Here is a 20,032-nt window from a genome sequence, read left to right as displayed (position 1 = left end):
TAATAGGGTTGTCATTTTATAGTCATTTTTTTCATATTTTCGTCATAGTTTTGTCATTTTGTTGTCATAATTTTGTCATAGTTTTATCACATTTCTTCATCTTTTTGTCAAAACTTTGATACATATTCCATTATGTTGAAATTTCTTAAAAGTTTTTGTAGTTATTCTAATTAAAATAAGATTGTCATATATTTTTTTATCTTATTTTGTCATTTTTGTCATAATTTTTTTTGTATTTTGTCATATTTTAACATATTTTTTTTTAATACCTTAGTCATATTTAAACTGCATTTGTTTCAATTTATAATTTTGTCAAACTTTCGTCACAGTTCATTTTAGAGTCATAATTTTGTCATATTTTCGTTATAGTTTTGTCATTTTATTGTAATAATTTTGTCATGTTTTTATCACATTTTTTTCATATTTTTGTCGACACTTTGAAATATTTTCATGAATGTTGAAATTTCTTGAAAGTTTAGTTTCATTTTAAAGCATAATTTAATCATTTAAGTGTCAAATTTTCGTCATAATTCTGTTATATTTTTCATGTTTTTTTATACCTTAGTCATATTTTTCCTGCATCTGTAATATTTTTTCATAGTTTTGTTAAATTTTTGTTATAGTTTTGTCATTTTAAAGTCATAATTTGTTAATCTTTTCGTCATAGTTTTGTCATTTTAGTGTCTTAATTTTGTCTTTTTTTTTAATTTTGTAATAACTTTGTCTTTTTTCATGTTTGTTGAAATTTTTTCAACGTTGTAGTTATAATATTAAAACTTTTATAGTCATATTTATTTTACAAATTTTGTAATTTTTTCATATTTTTTTTTTCAAAATTTTGCCATATTTTAAGCACATTTTTTTTTCATACCTTAGTCATAACTGCATTTGTCATATTTGATAATTTTGTCAAACTTTCGTCATGGTTCTAACATTTTAAAGTCATAATTTGTTTTCATTTTTTTCATTTTCAATTTTTTTTCATTTTATTGTCATAATTTTGTCATATTTTTAACACGTTTTTTCATATTTTTGTCAAAACTTTGAAATATTTTCATATATGTTGAAACTTCTTCAAAGTTATTGTAGTTATTATAGTAAAAATGTCGTTGTCTTTAAATTTTTTACCATTTTTGTCATTTTTGTAATTTTTTTTTAAAATATTGTCATGTTTAAAGTTAATTTTTTTCATACTATAGTAATATTTCAACTACATTTGTGATATTTTATAATTTTGTAAAATTTTTGTCCTAGTTTTGCCATTTCATAGTCATAATTTTGTCATGTTTTTGTCATAGTTTTGTCATTTCATTGTCATATTTATATCTAATTTTTTCATATTTCCCCATTTATTTGTCATATTTTCATATTTATTGATTTTTTTTTTGAAGTGTTTGTAGTTATAAAATTAAAAATTTTATTGTCGTATTTTTTAAACTAATTTCGCAATTTTCGTCATATTTTTTTCATAGTTTTGTCATATTTCAACTACATTTTTCCATTATTTTTCATATATTTGATAATTTTTGTTTTGTTATATTTTTTTTCAAAACTTTGCGGTAGCTTGGCCAAAAGTTTATCGTTTTTTCATCATGAATTTTCAAAATTCTTGCCGTTTTTATGGAAAAAAAAACTCATTATTTTTTTTTAAGGTTGAAAAAACTTTATTCCGATGTCATTTTTAATTTTATACCAAACGATAACACAGGGGAGCAACCAATGTCCCAAAAACTGTTTTGTCAGGTTTTGTCAATCACAAGTCTAGTTTTGGTGAAATGGCATGTAAAATTTTCAAAATTGATCAGTTTTGGGAAAAATCGATCATTGATAACTGGTAAAGAAACAAGCCTACATGAAAACTAAAAAAATTTTTTGAATCAATTTATTTTACTTCATTGAATGAACGAGTAGGAAGTCATCAAATATTTGATTATTTTTTATATTTAAAATTTGAAATCATTCAACAACTACGAAATGACTATGGTTTTAAATTAAGGTTGCCAGATTGCCCGGATATTGAATACAAAATACGGTCCGATTGCCCGTATACCATTGACAGAGCCCGGATTTTACCCGGATTTATCCAATTTGCCTGGATATTGCCTGGATTTTTGCTAAAAAAAATTCGAAATCAAATGTCCGTTCCGGAAACGTGTTATATAATATTAGGAAATCATATTTTAAATATATCAAAGATTCTATCTAGTTTAAATTTTCATTGTCGAAATACCTGTTTTTGCAGATTTGGAAAAAAAATAAGAAAAGAAAATTTAAACAACTTTTCTCTCAGAAAACAAAATTTATCATAAAACAAGAGCAACAACTAAGGTAATATTAGTCATAAGTCAAAATTTACTCTTATGATTTTTGCACTCATGAAAAATGTGAATTTGGTTGCCTTGTGCTATCAATTACTTGACTCAAAATAGCATGGAAATAACATCCAAACTAGACCGAACTTACGTTTTTGTAAATTCATCAATTTTTTTAAACTTTTCAATCTAAAATATGATTTTTTTCACCCTTAAAAAATAAAGCATTTTTTGTATGAAAAATCATAAAAAACATGGATATGTTGCGAAGAAATCAAATGTCTACCGAGTACCTCTGTGAGCAGCGAGTGAAAATTTTGGTATCTGAACCAACGGCGAATAATTCGTTTGCTAATTCGATTTCTTCATTCGGTTGAATCAGTTGAATTGGATAACAAACGAAAGTCTGGAGCCAGGAAGAACCGATGAATGTATTATTAGACTGAGTCGGTTGGGGTCATTTTTGAATTCCCCGAACCCTGGGGTCTAAACAGCTTTGTTTATTTCAAAACTCATAATTGATTTTTTGCAGAACTTTTAAGTAACGTTTACATGAGTAAACTCTTATTTTTAGTTTTGTATGGGAAAATAAAATATTTTTTACTGTAAAATCAACATCATTTTTGTTTCTTCTGTGGAACCTAGCCTGCTCATGGTGTTGGAGCCAATTTATAAAATCTTTAAAGTAAATTTTCTTCTGAACAACTTTTGTCGAAAGCCATAACTTCGTATCTTATCAGACAAAAAAGTTATTAGGTGTTGAATAGGGGCAAGTTTGTCTCAAAGTATGAAAAATAAAACCACGTGTTGTCTAGCAACTAAAAAATACCACTTCACTTCAGATCAGTGTCCCTCTTGCTTCCAACTCGCTGGCTCTGTGAATGTATAAATTGTAAGGTTCATAAAAATGGATGATGGATTTACTTACGGCCAGACGGCCCCTCGCTTGAAAGTAGCTCGAAAGCAACGTTACAAATTAAGTCATCTCGAACATAATCAAATGTGGCATTTTTCCTCTTCTTTCTTTTTCTGTCTTCATTCATGTGGGTATGTATTTTCCCACCATCATCAGCTTCCATATTAAATAATAAGAGTAAAGAGAGAAAAAAAGGTGCTGACATTTGCACAGTATACTCTAAAGCGAGAAGTCGAGGGGTATGGAAATGGAAAAAAAGAAAAAAAAACCCTGATGGAAACTTGCTCATCGAGATCGCGGAAAAGAGAAACTTTCATAATTTCTATGCTAATTAAAGAAGGTCGGGGGCTTCCACTTCCTATCATTCCGGTTGCCACATTAGGCCACCTTGCGTGTAGGGAAATAACTGGCTCAGAAAAAAAAGCAAAGAAAAGTTAAATCTCGAAAAGCTTAGCGCCCAAGAAAGGTGCTACACAAAACGCAGGTGGAAATGAGCTTTGCGAGTTCTGGAGCCCCGTTGCTGAAAATCCACCATTTGTTCATTCGTTCCTTCCTTCGTTCGAGTGGATTCGGATGGAATTGGAAAATTTAATGGAAAGCAGTTTTCTGCCATGATGGTTCGTAATGAGTTTTTCTTGTTTCCGGTTCACGGGTTGGCGCCTTTCTTTTCCCCACCCCTATACCTCGCGGATGGTTCCGCCATCTAGAACGAATCGGAAGGGAAGATAATCAAAAAGTTTGAAAATTATCGGAAATGAAGTATGAAACATTGATGGAACTGATATACCCCGGGCCGGAACTCGGCCCTGGAAATTGTTATCTGATTGTGGCCGCCCTTTCTTTTCGGTGGTGTGCGAGGGAGAGTTTGAATCATTGGCTGGGGAAAATTTTAACCAGGTTGTGATTGATTAAACAGATGGGAGCAATTTGACTTTGAAGTTGAATAACCGCATCTTTTGGAATTATTAAATGGTTAAAAAAAATCAAAAAGACTTTCGATAGGTAGGAGAAAGGTTTCCTAAATGGGCCTATCGGGTTAAATGACCCTACGGCTGTTTGATGAAATGGCTGATTAGACAGTTTATCTGACCAATGCATTTTCAGGGTGATACGCTTAGAACATAGGGCAAGAAAGAATTTTGTGAATTTACAAACTCAAAAAAATTTAAAAAATCATACAACGTTTTGATAGATTTTGATGTAATATTTCGACTTTTAAAATTTATACGTAAAGAAGCTTAAAACAAAAACTAGGATGGTTTTTGTTTCTTACCCAAATAAACTTAAGAAATTAAACATATTTCTGCTTTTGTGGATGTTTAACAATGATTATATAGTGAAATAATAGAGTGTTTTTATATGCCCCCATCATGTTTGTAAAATGCCTCCATCCTAAAATAACAGGTTAAATAGAATAAATAAATGATTTTTATCATTGAATCTTCAAATCTAAGCTCTGAATAACATCTTAAGAGAGAATTGAAGATCCAAAAACAGATTTGATAAAGTTTTCCTCATGGATGAACTGCCTCCATAGTTTGGAAACCCTAACTTTTGTTTTATTCCATAAAATTATAATATACATAGATTTTTATAAAACTTCAGCTTTATCGTACGGCAATTATTACTTACTAGCTGTTTCAATGAAATTATACGGAAATATTGCCCAAAAACAGAAATTTTGCTCAAAACATAGATAGGCGCATTTCGGCATTTTAGACAACAATTATAATAAAACCGTTTTCTTGAAAACAGAAGAAAATTTTGTCATAAAAATTACTCCAATGTATAGAAAACAGATGCCTGCACACGTGTATATAGTTTTTGTAAACATATTCGATGTAATATTTGATTAAATCAGTGTTCTGCTTAATAGGCCATATAGCCCGCTCCTCCCCTAATGTAATTTTTTATTCATTAAAGAAGGAGTTAAACTTATGAGTTGCCGTGAATGATGAAACTGAATTATAAGGCTTGCACAATTAGAATCGGGTCGCATAAAATTTCTGATTCCAACGTAAGTTAATAACGTATAATTGGTAATAATATAAGGGTTTTTAATAAATTTTATGGGAAAATACTGCACAATTTTTAAGCTGTTTTGAAGAATTTTTGAACTTTCCGTTTAATACTTCCAATCCATTTCTATAAAGTGTTAACATCAAACGTATCGGCTATTGATTTGCCACCCTTTTTAAATTTACGATTGACTATACCCAATACCCTTCGATGAAACGAAAACGTGAGCAAATTTTTTATTTATTTATTTTTTAATAGCTTATTGACGCTTTAACCTCAGAGGTCTTTTGTGCCCTTTTTGTAAAATCATATGAAAAATCTACAATTATTACAAAATTTATTCCATAAGTCTACTTCACAAAAGTTTTAATAAATTGTATATTTCAAAAAAACTGCTAACTAATTTTTCTTTATGGTCCTCATTCGTTAATATGTATGGAAGAGTGGGGAATCATGGGCCACTTTTTTTTGTTGTTCCTCATGTTCTTCATTATAAAAGATAAAATGAAAATAAAAAATGGTATGGTTTTCTACATTTTCAAAGTATCATAAGGTATTTTTATAAAATTTTTAATAAGTTATTTTCCCCTAATTCTGACTGTTTGAAAAAAAGCAATTATGTTGGATTTTGAAAAATGGTGGGGAATCGTGGGCCACCTAATCCAAATTGACCAAATAACATGCAAAGTTTATGAGTTGACCCAAAACTGTGATTTTCTAATTCATTTCTTTATTTTAAAGCAATTTCAGATTGTGAAATAAGAAAAAAAAAAGCTTTGTATGATCGCATATATTCTAAAACCTGGCTCGCGAACGTTTTGACAAAATTTCTGATATAAGATGGACAAAATAATTTTCATAACTCTTCATTTGGCATAAGAAAATTTTACAGATAGGAAAAACGTGTTTTAAGTTCTGAATGTGTATAAAAACATAAAAATATAGGTGATTCAAGATGTGTGGCCCACGATTCCCCACAAGCTATGATTTGTAAATTGGTTGCGTTTGTGTGACTTATTGATGTTTCATCAAAAATTCCTTTTCCACGTGAAAGATCATGACAAAACTAAGATCATAAGCGTATGAGCATATTTTTGTTATGCACTTTATGTTCCCATCGATGAAATTAGCGGGTGTTTTTTTAATTATATAAGTAAATTTTTCTAACTTTTTTAAGCTTGATAAATAAAAGAAGCATATGATGCGTATTTCAGTCAACAACATATAGGAAAATATGCTCACGCGAAGCGACATCGATGACAGTTGGTTTGAGATTTTTATCTCAACACACACCTGAGATATTACAAGTGGCCCACGTTTCCCCATGGCCCACGATACCCCACTTACCTCTATTCTATAAAGTTTCCTTTTTTTTACAGAATTGCATGGAACATTCCAGGAAAATATGGATAGTCAAACGAATTTTTCAAGTGCTAAAAAGAGGATCAGAATAGGAGATGAAAAGAAATTCATGGGTTAAACGAATTTGTCCGATTCTCAGCCTAGTTAACACTTTCTGTTCATATGGGCATTTGCGATGATTGCGTTTAGAGACAATATTCTTCTCTTTGAGAAGATCAGGACAACGATTTTAAGAGGTCCATTCCAGTTCTTCGTGATTTTAATTAATTAACTTTGGGAAAATAACCCAAAATTACAAATCTGGTAAGCTTAGGTTAGAATAGTTCAGAATTTTATGGAACCAAATTTGCTTATAAATATTAGCATTGGATGTTTGTGATCACATTTCGGCTTCTTTATTCAGATTTTTTTTTTGTTATTGTAAGCCAGTTTGTATCATCATAGGGGAAAGAAGCCGGTTTCTTATCTTGATTTTGCATTTTAAACTTTAACTAGATGCATTTTCCATATTCGAAACTTATCATCCCAGAATGTGAAAAGAAATATTAAATTTACAACTTTTACAACATTTCTCACGAGAGCTTTCATTACGTCGTATGAAGCATGTGAAGAATTCACAGAAAACTGCTGCAAAAGTTATCAAAGCAACTTTAAAATTTTTAATTCACATATACAATATTTTGTCCAAGCTACAAATATTCTAAATGGAAAGAAGTTGCTACCAGTTTATGTCAGTTTTCGTATTTTTTTTTCGTAAGAAAACTGTTAGTTTACATTTTGTTTCATACGACGTAATGACAACGCAAGCGAGATTTCAACATTTAATTCTTTTGCAAAATTCGAACTTAAGAAAGTTTCATAATGGTGATCCAGAATTGAAAAATTCGAAACAGTTTCATCATTCGCAATTTTTTTTTTAAAGATTTACAAATTGAATTTCTAATCAATAAATAACAGAAGAGAGAATGAATATTAAAATGCGAAAATTCAGAGTTGATTTTTAAGAGATTAGGACTGGTTGAGGATTTTGATAAAAATTAAATTTGAACTCAGGCTCAAAAGGCAAGATTCAGATCTAGAATTCAAATAAAAAAAAAAATCAGATTCAGGTTCAGCTCAAAGTTTAGTTTTAAAATCAAGATAAACATATTAATATGCGAATTTTATTAGAGATTTTAACACTAAACATACCGACACTTTGTATATACCTATTCATACTGCGAGCGATCAAATGACGGCAAACACCGTTTTCGCTAAAACTCCCTTGTTTTTCAACCGATTTCTACCAAATTTAAAGTTTTGAAAAGCTTATAATTCGACTCAAATATGTTTCTCAGACATTTTTCAGCTACAATCAATAACTTTAAAGTTATTTACAGTACAAGAAAAAATTTATGAAAAAACATGCTTCAGGACAAAGGTTGTAAATCAGTTATTAAATGCTCGAAAAAAATTTCACTTAGTGCCTGAGAAAGCTGAAGTTAGAAGCTATATGTTGAACATATGGAAGTTTTTTTTAAAAATTTTCTAAGATCACGGCCACAAAAAATGTAAAAAAGTTGTGTAAAACCCGTACTTTTCAATCAATCAACTGCCAAAGCTGTTCCTGTTACAGTAGAAAATTTTGAAAAAGTGAATTGAAAGGTAGACGTAATTTGTCACATTTTGGCATCTTTAGATTTTTAAAATACTAAATACATAATTTTTGACGGCTTTTCAAAGATAGTTGTTTTGCGAACTTTTTATGAATCTGGATTTTCTGAGACAATCCCTTCACCCAAATTCAGCTTTGCACTGGTTCTTGAGTACGTTAACGTATAGTTTAGGCAATAAAACTATATGCAAAAGAAAGCAAATTTCATGCCGGTTCTAGTGATGTAACTGCATTGGCGGTGCAATGCTTTACAAAAATATAATAAATATATTTCTGAAAGTAAAACTAGAAAATTTGAGCTAATGCTTGTCTGTTTTTTCGTTTCCTTTCATCCGTCTTCGTGTGCAAAATAGCTTTGAGATATTACCACCCACTGCGCCCGTCTGCCAAGCAAGTATTTGTGCTGACTTCTCAAAATTCAGAAACTAGTTCACTGTTTTATTTATCATATTTTTGCCAAGCATTGCATCGCCAATGCAGTTACACCACTAGAACCGGTATGAAATAAGCTTTCTTTTGCATATAGTTTTATTGCCTAAACCTTACGTTAACGTACTCAAAATCCAGTGCAAAGCTGAGCTTAGGTGTAGGAATTGTCTTAGAAAATCCAAATTGATAAAAAGTTTGAAAAACAGCTACCTTTGAAAAGTCGTCATAAATTATGTACTTCGTATTTCAAAAAATCTAAAGATGCCAAAATGTGACAAACTACGTCTACTTTTCAATTCACTTTTTCACAATTTTCTACTGTAACAGGAACAGCTTTGGCGGTTGATTGATTGAAAAGTACGAGTTTTACACAACTTTTTTACATTTTTTGTGGCCATGATCTTAGAAAATTTTCAATTTTTTTTTCCATATGTGCAACATATAGCTTCTAACTTCAGTTTTCTCAGGTACTAAGTGAAATTTTTTTCGAGCACTTAATAACTGATTTACAACCTTTTTCCTGAAGCATGTTTTTTCATAAATTTTTTCTTGTACTGTAAATAACTTTAAAGTTATTGATTGTAGCTGAAAAATGTCTGAGAAACATATTTGAGTCGAATTATAAGCTTTTCAAAACTTTAAATTTGGTTTGAGAGAAACAAGGGAGTTTTAGCGAAAACAGTATTTGCCGTCATTTGACCGCTCGCGGTATGAATAGGTATACCACATACGTTATTCGAAAACCGTAACACTTAAAAAAATTTTAAAAACGCAAAAATACTTGCATTTCAAAAACAAAAATAGTCCTGTCGTTAAATTTGCGAAAAAACAATTATATAAGGCGTAATCATCGTTTAAAGTTCAAAAACCGTCATTTGACCGCCTCCGGTACGTTTAGTGTTAATTGCAGTAGATCGCATTTTCATTATTTTAATTCTAGATTCAGAATATAAATTTATTATTTAATCAGAGTCAAACCATTAGAAACCACAAATATAAAATAGAATTTGAACATATTCGGAAGATGACGTTCTTTGAAAAATATTTTCTTATCAGTATCAAACTAACTCAAAAAATAATAAATTTCACTTATAAATTAAATCAAAATGTCCACAAAAAATCACAATGAAATCAAATCAATGATATTTTTGGTAAGTCGTTGATATTTTTTCAAAATGATGCATGTTATTTTGAATAAGAAATTTGCTTTGAAAAAAATTCTAAGCAGTCTAGTTTAGAAACTTGAAATAAATATTCCCAAAACACAGATTAAAAAAATATTTTTTTTAATAAATGTCAGATCAGGTTAATATTAGCCATGATCAATTGTTAGGAAAAAGATAATAACTATTATTAATTATTCATTTTTATTTACATTCCTTTTTTTCATTTTAAACTAAATGGTTAATTGAAAAATTTCGCTGTAATACTTCGAATAAAAAAAAATTATCGCGATTTGAAATGAGAATTTTTGATAAGGAAAAAAATGGTTTATGTTTCTAGAACACCAAAAATTCAGAATTGAAATACGTAGACAAACTTATCGAAAATATTTCCAAAAATTCAAAATTTTTCACTTTAAGATTCAGAAAATTTATTTAACAATTGAAAAAATGTACTTTAAAATTTGGTTAATTCATTTGAACATTAAATCAAAAAATTAAACTTTAAAAAGATCTATTTTTAACCATTTAAGAAGGATTTTTTTCAATAAACATGTCTTACTTATTTAATTGATAATTCAAGGGAGAAGCATTCTGGTGTTTATTTAATTTTTTTTTGTTAGTTCTTTATATAGAACGACTAATACCTTGAGGCTTCAAGGAGTCAAACTCGTCTCTATCCAAAATTCAATTTTGTATAAAACATCTTTAAAAAATTCGTTAAATGAGTAACATAAGTAATAATGTTTATAAAAACTTTTCAACCTTGGGAGGTCATCTGGGACTGAAAAGTTCAATGAGAAAAAGTAAACCGATAGAAAATTTCTACAACTTTTTTCGCAAAACTTAAAATTACTTGAAGTCTTGAGGAAAGTTGATAATTGATTATTACCTTTCATTTAAAAATGTTATATTTCCATTTTACAGTTTTATCAAAACTTTCTTAAATAGTTTTAGCCTTTTTTCAAAATTTATTTCAATAACAAAAGCTGATTGAAAAATAGCATATTTAGATTCAGGGCATCGAAATAAGACAAAATTACGTTTTAAACTCATTGCACTTCGCCAAAAAATGCAAATTTTGTGGCCTTCTGTAATTCATTTCAACCGTTTTAAATGTGATGTAGAGCATCGAGAAGAACAAGAAAAAAGTATAATTGAAGCTGAAATTGGTTTCTTGTGGAATATTTCACATTAGCATACAATTTGTAATTAAATCAATCGAAATTTATAATCAAAAAAAGTCTCAATTCATGAACGTCATAAATTGTTGTAAATTGGAATGTCTCAAGCCTAGGGTGATTTAAAAAAACTGCTAAATAACTCAAAAATATAGTTTTCAACTTAAATTTTAAAACTAATCGTTTTAACAAGTGTATAAAAAATATATGTTTGAACCGCATACATAACCTCTTGCATTTATTTCTAAATATTTTGCGATTGAAAAAATTAGGTGATTATTTGCTTATTTAAGTAGATACAAATAGTTTTTCTCAAAAATAAAACCTTGAAAATTAAATATTTATTATTTGAATCTTTAGAAACAAGATTTGCATTTCTAGGTCTTCATTTCGAAAGTAACTTAATAACTGTAATAGCTATGACAAAACTTCATCAAATTTGAAAATATGATAAAGTTTTGACAAAACATGACAAAATGTGATAAAAACATTACTAATTATGACAATAAATTGACAAAACAATGACGAAAATATAACAAAATTTAAAAAAAAAACTGAAAAATGCAGTTGAAATATGACAAAATTATGACGAAAAATATGAAAAATATGTCAAAAATAAATAAGACAATTACATGATAAAATTATGTTTAAAAAATAACAGTGTGATAATGAAAGAAATATTAAGAAATATATTACTCAAAGTTTGACAAATATAATTAAATTATTATTTTAAATTTGAAAATATAGTAAGGCAGAAGTGTTACTATATGCACATTTTGAGTAAAATACGCATACAGCCGATGGACAAAATGCTGATTTATCAACAATTCTAATCGGAGCAGTTTTGACACATGCCATGAAAAAAAAATTATACAAAGGCAGAAAAAATTAAAAATTTTAACAAGATTTTTCAGTTTTGATAAATTTTGCTTTACTTCTCGTTGACAATCTGATATTTTTTTTATTGAGGAGTTATCATGACAGTCGAAGCTTGAAAACCTCTTAGAGCAACGTTATCACCGGCTAATATCGACGGTAGTTTCTCGCAGCTCACAGCTCACAGCTCAAAATATTATGTTTCCCACTGTATAATTTTTAAAAATTATACAAACATTCTGATTGTTTCCAGAACCATTTTGAGGAACTGTGACTAATGTTTTCACAAAAATCTGAAAAAAATAAATGTTCTTTAATGGAACAAAAGGAAAATAATAAATAAAAAACTTTTTTTCTGTCCTGTTTCAACTTGCTTAGAAACCTCTCTTTCTCTTTTCTATAGTAGAAACAGTGAAGATTCGCTTCATTGTCGTGATAAGGAAAAAAAACTTGATGATCAACCACATGGTACGAATTTTTACATTTTTTTATATCGCCTGCTTTAAAACAATGATAACTCTAAGTTAATTTAATATAGTTGTTAAAATAACAGAAATATAAGTATTTGCCATAGTACAAAGGTAGTGTGTTCATTTCTCAGCTCGTTGGTTCAGGTTCAAATCTTTAAGATTGCAAATATTTCAAGTAAGTAGAATACTCATGCACAGTGAAAGCATCATTATAGTAAAATATATAAATATTAAAACCCAAAGCAAGAAAAAGTATTATTCTTTTTTCTTTAATCTTGTTTATTCGAGGTCTCATGTGGAGGCTGAATAGCCTTCTACTTAGCTTCAACTATAGACTTTGGAAGTATCGATAAGAACTTAAATTTCATGTTGAGTAGAATGCTATTCGTTGAACAAAGCTGAATCAGCTTTTAAGAGCCTGTTTTATGGAACATTTGGTTACTTAGGATATTTATCTGAGAAGATGATAATTGAATCAATATCCAAGAAATTGAAAAACAGTTGCCTTGGGCCGAGTGAATTATAGAAATTTTGCATATCAAGTTTTATCCTGCGACGAAAAACTATGAAAATAAAAATTATGAATCAACATTGTTAAATTTACGTGTTGATTTGTTTTTTTTATGGTTTTCAATTGGTCAATATTGCATTTCAAATACCTACAATATGTATCTGATTTGTGAGCAAATATTTTTAGGATTGAACCCTGGTCACAATCATTGACCACAAAGTATACAAACAAAACTTTCCTTCGGCTTTTAAAAAAGATTGGATTAAGTATTGTTTATTTTTGTTACTGTTAATTTCCGTGTATATCAAATGACTGATTACAAATTTTTCGTTTCCCAACGACTGACTCAAAAATATTTTGTATTCTGAAGCATGTTGAGAACTATTTCACTCTTATAATTTGCTACGGCGAATTTGCAGCCATCCAGTGCACCCATGTTGAAATATCATTGAAATTAATCAGATTCATTACTCACATGTCTTCAAATGTGGATAAATGAGTACACAATTCATAACTATTTCAATCATACGAGTTTAGTATAAAAGATGTTTATCGCCTAAAATTACTCAATTACTCGAATGGACATTTATTGAAACCTACATAGCTTTCACAAATATTGATGAAATATCGCCAAATTTTGACAGAAAGTTTGATTATAGTTGAGCAACAAAACAGACTAATAAAATTGGGAGTCAAGTGTTTGAAGCGCCACACAACTGTAAATCCGAGAATATTTTCACAATTTTTCATGACTTCGCTTTGAAAACCAATAATTTTATATGATGACACACTTCTAAATCAACTAGGGCTCATTGTTTTGCATCTAGATTGCAAATAAAACCAAAAGCAAGCAAAATTTTGTTTGTCTTGTTTGAGTTATAGGATTATGAATTTTACCAGTCATTTTGACTGGTAGCGGTTCGAATTTCCATGGTGAAATTCATTTCGCTTATTAAAAGAGCAAGTGAAACAAAAAATACACAGATTTGTAAAGAATCAAAATTGATGAAAAGTCGATTTTTTTGCAAATTTTTAAATCGAAGTATTTTAAATATGTTCAACAAACTGACACTTTGTCTCATTTTGACTGGTGAATTTCAATAATCTTGAATATGTTATTTTTAACAATTAATATTTGAACTTTGTCTTTTCAAGTTTGCTTACGTTTTTTGTTTTGAAATGATTTTTATAAATTTTATGAATGCCAGCCTCTTCCTGGAAGTTCCATTAATATTTTTTTCTCAATTAAATAAAAAAAAGTCTTCAATAATTCGATGTCCCTTATTCTAACGCCATTACACCAATATTCGTCACAACATCTCCTAGCCGACAATCAATTTAACGCAACTCGAAGGGCTGTAATTTGCTATCCCCGCTTAATCAATCAAACAATTCCAGTCACCCAATGCGTGGTGCGTGCTATAGCGCTAATTATATTCACCACACTTCATTTCCAATCTGTCATTGCAGGTGTCAGCCCTCAGTCCTCGTCCAAATCATCGTACGGAACCGGAGCCGCCGGTGGTGGTGGACAATCGATGGGGGTAGACCCCTCGTCTACTGGCTTATCAGCAGCAACTGGTGCTGGGTCCGGGTCCGATAAGCCCTTCTTCGACGATGTCAGCCCCCGCAATGTCACGACCATAGTCGACGATATGGCGGTGCTCAAATGTCGCGTCAAACACAAGGGAGATCGAACGGTGAGTGTTACATAACTTCATTGAATGGGCGGGGTATCTCGGTTTTGGTCGGATGCGGTTTCGCAGATCAATGACAACAGTTGCTCCCCAGTCAGTTGGAAGGAAAGGGGAAAACGAGGGACTTATTTTTGACAGATTGCTGATGACGGGTCCAAGGGAGAGACAGAATGCATGGTTGTCGGTGCGTTGGAACCACCATAATACAATCTGTTCATTGAGCGAAATAATCACTGATCACACACAACAGGTGGATTGAATTAAGGGCTTCCGGCTCATGAATATGCATGGTTGTTCAAATAGCCCTTCAGCAGTTGATTAGGTTTAGGTTAACATCAATTAAAAGAAAAATCTTTTGAAAACTGAAGTAATATTTAGTGGGTTTAAATAGTTATTTGCAATTTTTTTTTTAATAACGAAATTTTAATTCAATCAGTTACAGAATAAATTGAAAGCAATAAATTGACGTATTTATCCTACAGAGATCATTCTGCAGAGGAATTTTGTTCATCTTAGAGTACATAATCAGCTTTAAACGGTGGTCTAGAAAATAACAAGACACAAGCGTAGGTGCCAATCATTGTTCCTTAACACTTAATGGTCAAACGTCTTTTTTAGTTTTTGGAAGGCCAATGATCTGCTGATTCACAAAACATGAATTCAAAAAAAATTAAGAATGTTGCAAAAAGTTACCATTCCAATCAAATGTCGATGGTGGCTCCAGAGAGTTTTTGTAATTTTTGTCATTTTTGTAATTTTTGTAATTTTTGTATTTTTTTGTCATTTTTGTCATTTTTGTAATTTTTGTAATTTTTGTAATTTTTGTAATTTTTGTAATTTTTGTAATTTTTGTAATTTTTGTAATTTTTGTAATTTTTGTAATTTTTGTAATTTTTGTAATTTTTGTATTTTTTTGTCATTTTTGTCATTTTTGTCATTTTTGTCATTTTTGTCATTTTTGTCATTTTTGTCATTTTTGTCATTTTTGTCATTTTTGTCATTTTTGTCATTTTTGTCATTTTTGTCATTTTTGTCATTTTTGTCATTTTTGTCATTTTTGTCATTTTTGTCATTTTTGTCATTTTTGTCATTTTTGTCATTTTTGTCATTTTTGTCATTTTTGTCATTTTTGTCATTTTTGTCATTTTTGTCATTTTTGTCATTTTTGTCATTTTTGTCATTTTTGTCATTTTTGTCATTTTTGTCATTTTTGTCATTTTTGTCATTTTTGTCATTTTTGTCATTTTTGTCATTTTTGTCATTTTTGTCATTTTTGTCATTTTTGTCATTTTTGTCATTTTTGTCATTTTTGTCATTTTTGTCATTTTTGTCATTTTTGTCATTTTTGTCATTTTTGTCATTTTTGTCATTTTTGTCATTTTTGTCATTTTTGTCATTTTTGTCATTTTTGTCATTTTTGTCATTTTTGTCATTTTTGTCATTTTTGTCATTTTTGTCATTTTTGTCATTTTTGTCATTTTTGTCATTTTTGTCATTTTTGTCATTTTTGTCATTTTTGTCATTTTTGTCATTTTTGTCATTTTTGTCATTTTTGTCATTTTTGTCATTTTTGTCATTTTTGTCATTTTTGTCATTTTTGTCATTTTTGTCATTTTTGTCATTTTTGTCATTTTTGTCATTTTTGTCATTTTTGTCATTTTTGTCATTTTTGTCATTTTTGTCATTTTTGTCATTTTTGTCATTTTTGTCATTTTTGTCATTTTTGTCATTTTTGTCATTTTTGTCATTTTTGTCATTTTTGTCATTTTTGTCATTTTTGTCATTTTTGTCATTTTTGTCATTTTTGTCATTTTTGTCATTTTTGTCATTTTTGTCATTTTTGTCATTTTTGTCATTTTTGTCATTTTTGTCATTTTTGTCATTTTTGTCATTTTTGTCATTTTTGTCATTTTTGTCATTTTTGTCATTTTTGTCATTTTTGTCATTTTTGTCATTTTTGTCATTTTTGTCATTTTTGTCATTTTTGTCATTTTTGTCATTTTTGTCATTTTTGTCATTTTTGTCATTTTTGTCATTTTTGTCATTTTTGTCATTTTTGTCATTTTTGTCATTTTTGTCATTTTTGTCATTTTTGTCATTTTTGTCATTTTCGTCATTCCAGAAAATGGTCAGTTTTGAAAAAATTGAGAATAACTCGTTAGTTTTTTTTTTTTTAAAGAAGCACTAAATGGTTATTGTTGATGTGTTTCCACATGCAATTGCCTACGTTTCATGGATTTCAGCTAAACCAGTGAATAGTATCAAAATATTTACATACTACCTTATGTATGTGCAGCATCACCCCGTACAACACTTTCGATATCAATACAGTATCATACCTGTTTGAATGGGTGATGTGAATGATGCACACAACAGAAACGCCCTACAGCAGCAATAGAATCAGAAACTTAGCCCCGGAAGTCATTCGATGCGCTCGTTTGGCCAGCAACAGCATCAGCAGCAGCAGCCTCATCGCTATCAAAAAGTTACAAATGATGAAAGTTTTGCCTTGATGTTGCAACGAGTACATCCGACGAAAGTGGATCCTCCATCCCTGACTTTCCCTCATTGATCCTTCCGGGACCAATCTGATTCGGACGTGTTGTTGTCTTTGCAGAAGAGAACTTTTTCCCTGAAACATGTACGATAGCTGCCTTCAGGAACTCGAAAACCGGTGTAGCTACTAATTTCATTTGCTCCCGAATTACACCGGGAGGCTCTAGTTACAAATTGGGAAATGGATGTGGGGGTGAGAGGCTGAAAAACCAATTCCATTGACCGACGAACCGGGCCCGAAAAACTTTACCGCTTTCATGCATTGGTGGGTGCACAGGCAGCGCCAACAATGACACCTGTCCTGATTGCCGTGTGATGGCTCCTGGCGGCGGCGATCCTGCCATGCCAGGACAATGTGAGGGTTCCAATACCTATGAAAGTGGACACAAAGCCGAGGAATCCGGAACAACAAGGGGCCACGTGTTAAATGAAATAATGAAAGTTACACATAGTGGGTGGTAGAGAAGATGGCCGGTGGAAAATGGAGGAAGTTCACTTTTCGGCACGAGTTTGTCCGGTACTTTCGATTCGAATAAATTGTTTTTGCAACAGGCTTGGCATCGGAATAAAGTTGAAGCTAACGATGCAGCTAAAATTTAAGGGGAAAATTCACTGGGAAGTTTCAGCATCGAGTTCACGTTCTTTGGGTGACAAGTTGTGTTCTCGATTATTCTTTAAATAAAAACTTAACCGTTGATGAAAAATAACTTAGGCATTTTTTTTTTTATTTTAACATTTAAAATTATAATTTCATTCTAAACATTTTGATGGTCAAATTCTGGAACCACCAACAACGTGAAGATTAAAAGCTGAAAGTAAAAATGAACTAAAATAGAGTTTGGTTGGGCCTATCTGAAGGACTGGTCCTGAGCTGGAAATAATTAAAATTATAATAATTCCAAAAATACACAATGAAAAAAGAAAATATTATTATTCAACCATTTTCTTACTCATGATGATCACACAAACCTAAAACAAAAAAAAAAAAAAAAAAATAACTGATACGATTCAAAATAAATCAGAATAAATTCAAGTCAATGATATTCCCGTTGAGTTACACAACATCAGATTTATAATACCAGATTTCAAAAGAAATTAAATTCGAATTTCAGATCAGTTAAAAAATAAACCATGATAAAAAATTGTTAAGCAAAATAATTATTATTCATATTTATTTACAGTTTTTTTTCTTCATTTCAATCGAAGGGTTGAATAAACAATTTCTCTGTTTCATCTCAAATTGTAAATAAAGTTTAATCACGATTAGAAATGTGAATTTTATAACGGGAGGCCCGACACGCTTCCGTTTTTTAAGTGGGTGGCTTAAGCGCCACTTCCGGATGGAAGACCACCTACCCTGTCTTAATTTGCCCAGCTGATGAGACTCGGTCGCGAGTTCTTTTCGATTCCCTGTTTCGGGAAAGAAGCGGAAGGGTCTCCAAAAAGGGATTCGTACTTCGGCCCTTTTGAGGCCGCCCCGAAGACGAGACGAAACCCTGCAGAAATTCGTGGAAAGGGGAGTTAGCTGTTGTTCGGTACGAATGAAAACCGCCAGAGTAGAAGCCGTCGTACAGGACTCCGTCCTTTTACCCTGGTTCTGAAAAGGAGTGGTCGTGACTGGATTCGCGGCCAGCCTCCGCCGTAAAAGATATCTAACTCGAAAAAGCAAAAAAAGAACAACTTTGTAACTCCCTTTTTCAGCACCCCAATTATTTACGCATTACTGTTTCCTTCGAGACTTATTCGAGACGAACTTCATTTATGTTTAAACATTCCGTTTATTCTTGTCTCTGCTGCGGTGTGTTTTACATTTGTAGTGTGTGTTAGGCCTAACTAAAGCTTTTCGTTTCTCTCCTCTGGTAGTGCATGCGGTGGAGAAGCTTGGTGTCTCGTACCGTGGCTGATTCTTCTCGATTTCAGTCCATTCGACTGAATGTTTTCATTTCGGGAAAAAAAATGCAAATTATGCGAAAAGGGCTACTTTGAGCGGCTCGCCAATCCGACATATCAATGGTCCGCCGATTTAAAGGTGTTGACCAAATGCTCGCGCTCGCGCAACATAAATTTTGCAAATGTTGCGGGCCGAAGAAAATGCGGTTTGAAAACGATCGCTATAAGAACATGTTCTTTATGTGTGTAGTACTCACGCTTGCCGGAAACTTTAGTGGGGTTTTGGTTCGTCCATTACCCCTCTATTTTTACCATGCGCGGCAGCGCTCCACAGCTCTCCCGGCTCCTTGAGTTGGTCGATGGGCTTATGGTGGTAGCTCTGCTGCTATGATATGCGACGATAAACTTTAATTTTCGACCAGCGGATAACGGCGCAGCTAGAGAGGATGTGCTCTAGCTTGCCGTCATGGTCTGCTGTTGCTGATGGTGGTCGAATCCTTGCTCGCGGGTAACCACGTGCGAACCACTCGTTAGCGGCGGGGACGGATGCTCGCTTAGAGGTAGCCAACTGGTGGAATGGGTAAACCTGATGATGTTGACCGGGGTTTGATGACCTCGGATGCTGTTTGCGAAGAATGCCGGTGGAGGTTGACTTCTTTCGGGGTAGCTGCGGTGGGCGTGTGGCGGAATCTTTAAAGGCTCTTAACCTTGCCCTTTGTCGCACTGCACTACCACTGTCCTACTCTTGGGATCTAGTACGGACAAGTCAACTCTACTCTACTTTAACTTTAGCGCAAACCGAACTTTCCTAATCTGATCACCAGGGATAAATGGGTTGGGGGATCTCTTTAGTCCTCCGGCTAGCTGGACTAGTTTACCTTCGTGACCGGAACTACCCGAAACGACTATGTCTGATCGCGAAGTTAAACAATTAAATCCCCTTTCGCGAATTCTCGGATAGCCCTTGTCTTCCCCTTCGGAATCCGAGATCAGAAA

The 20,032-nt window shown here is 31.4% G+C and overlaps 1 protein-coding gene across 2 annotated transcripts in view; it reads left to right on the top strand.

The window, feature by feature from the left end:
* LOC129751430 (uncharacterized) overlaps positions 1–20,032 on the top strand; it is a 462,239-nt gene that overhangs the window by 208,551 nt on the left and 233,656 nt on the right. For both annotated transcript variants that reach the window (XM_055746924.1, XM_055746923.1), the window contains exon 3: positions 14,364–14,593. In XM_055746924.1, the coding sequence (XP_055602899.1) occupies positions 14,364–14,593 (230 nt within the window). The remainder of the gene's footprint in view (positions 1–14,363; positions 14,594–20,032) is intronic.

The sequence above is a fragment of the Uranotaenia lowii genome, chromosome 3 (assembly GCF_029784155.1).
Source record: "Uranotaenia lowii strain MFRU-FL chromosome 3, ASM2978415v1, whole genome shotgun sequence".
NCBI lineage: Eukaryota > Metazoa > Arthropoda > Insecta > Diptera > Culicidae > Uranotaenia > Uranotaenia lowii.
Note: the sequence above shows the minus strand (reverse complement) of the source record. Positions and strands in the feature narration are given on the sequence as shown.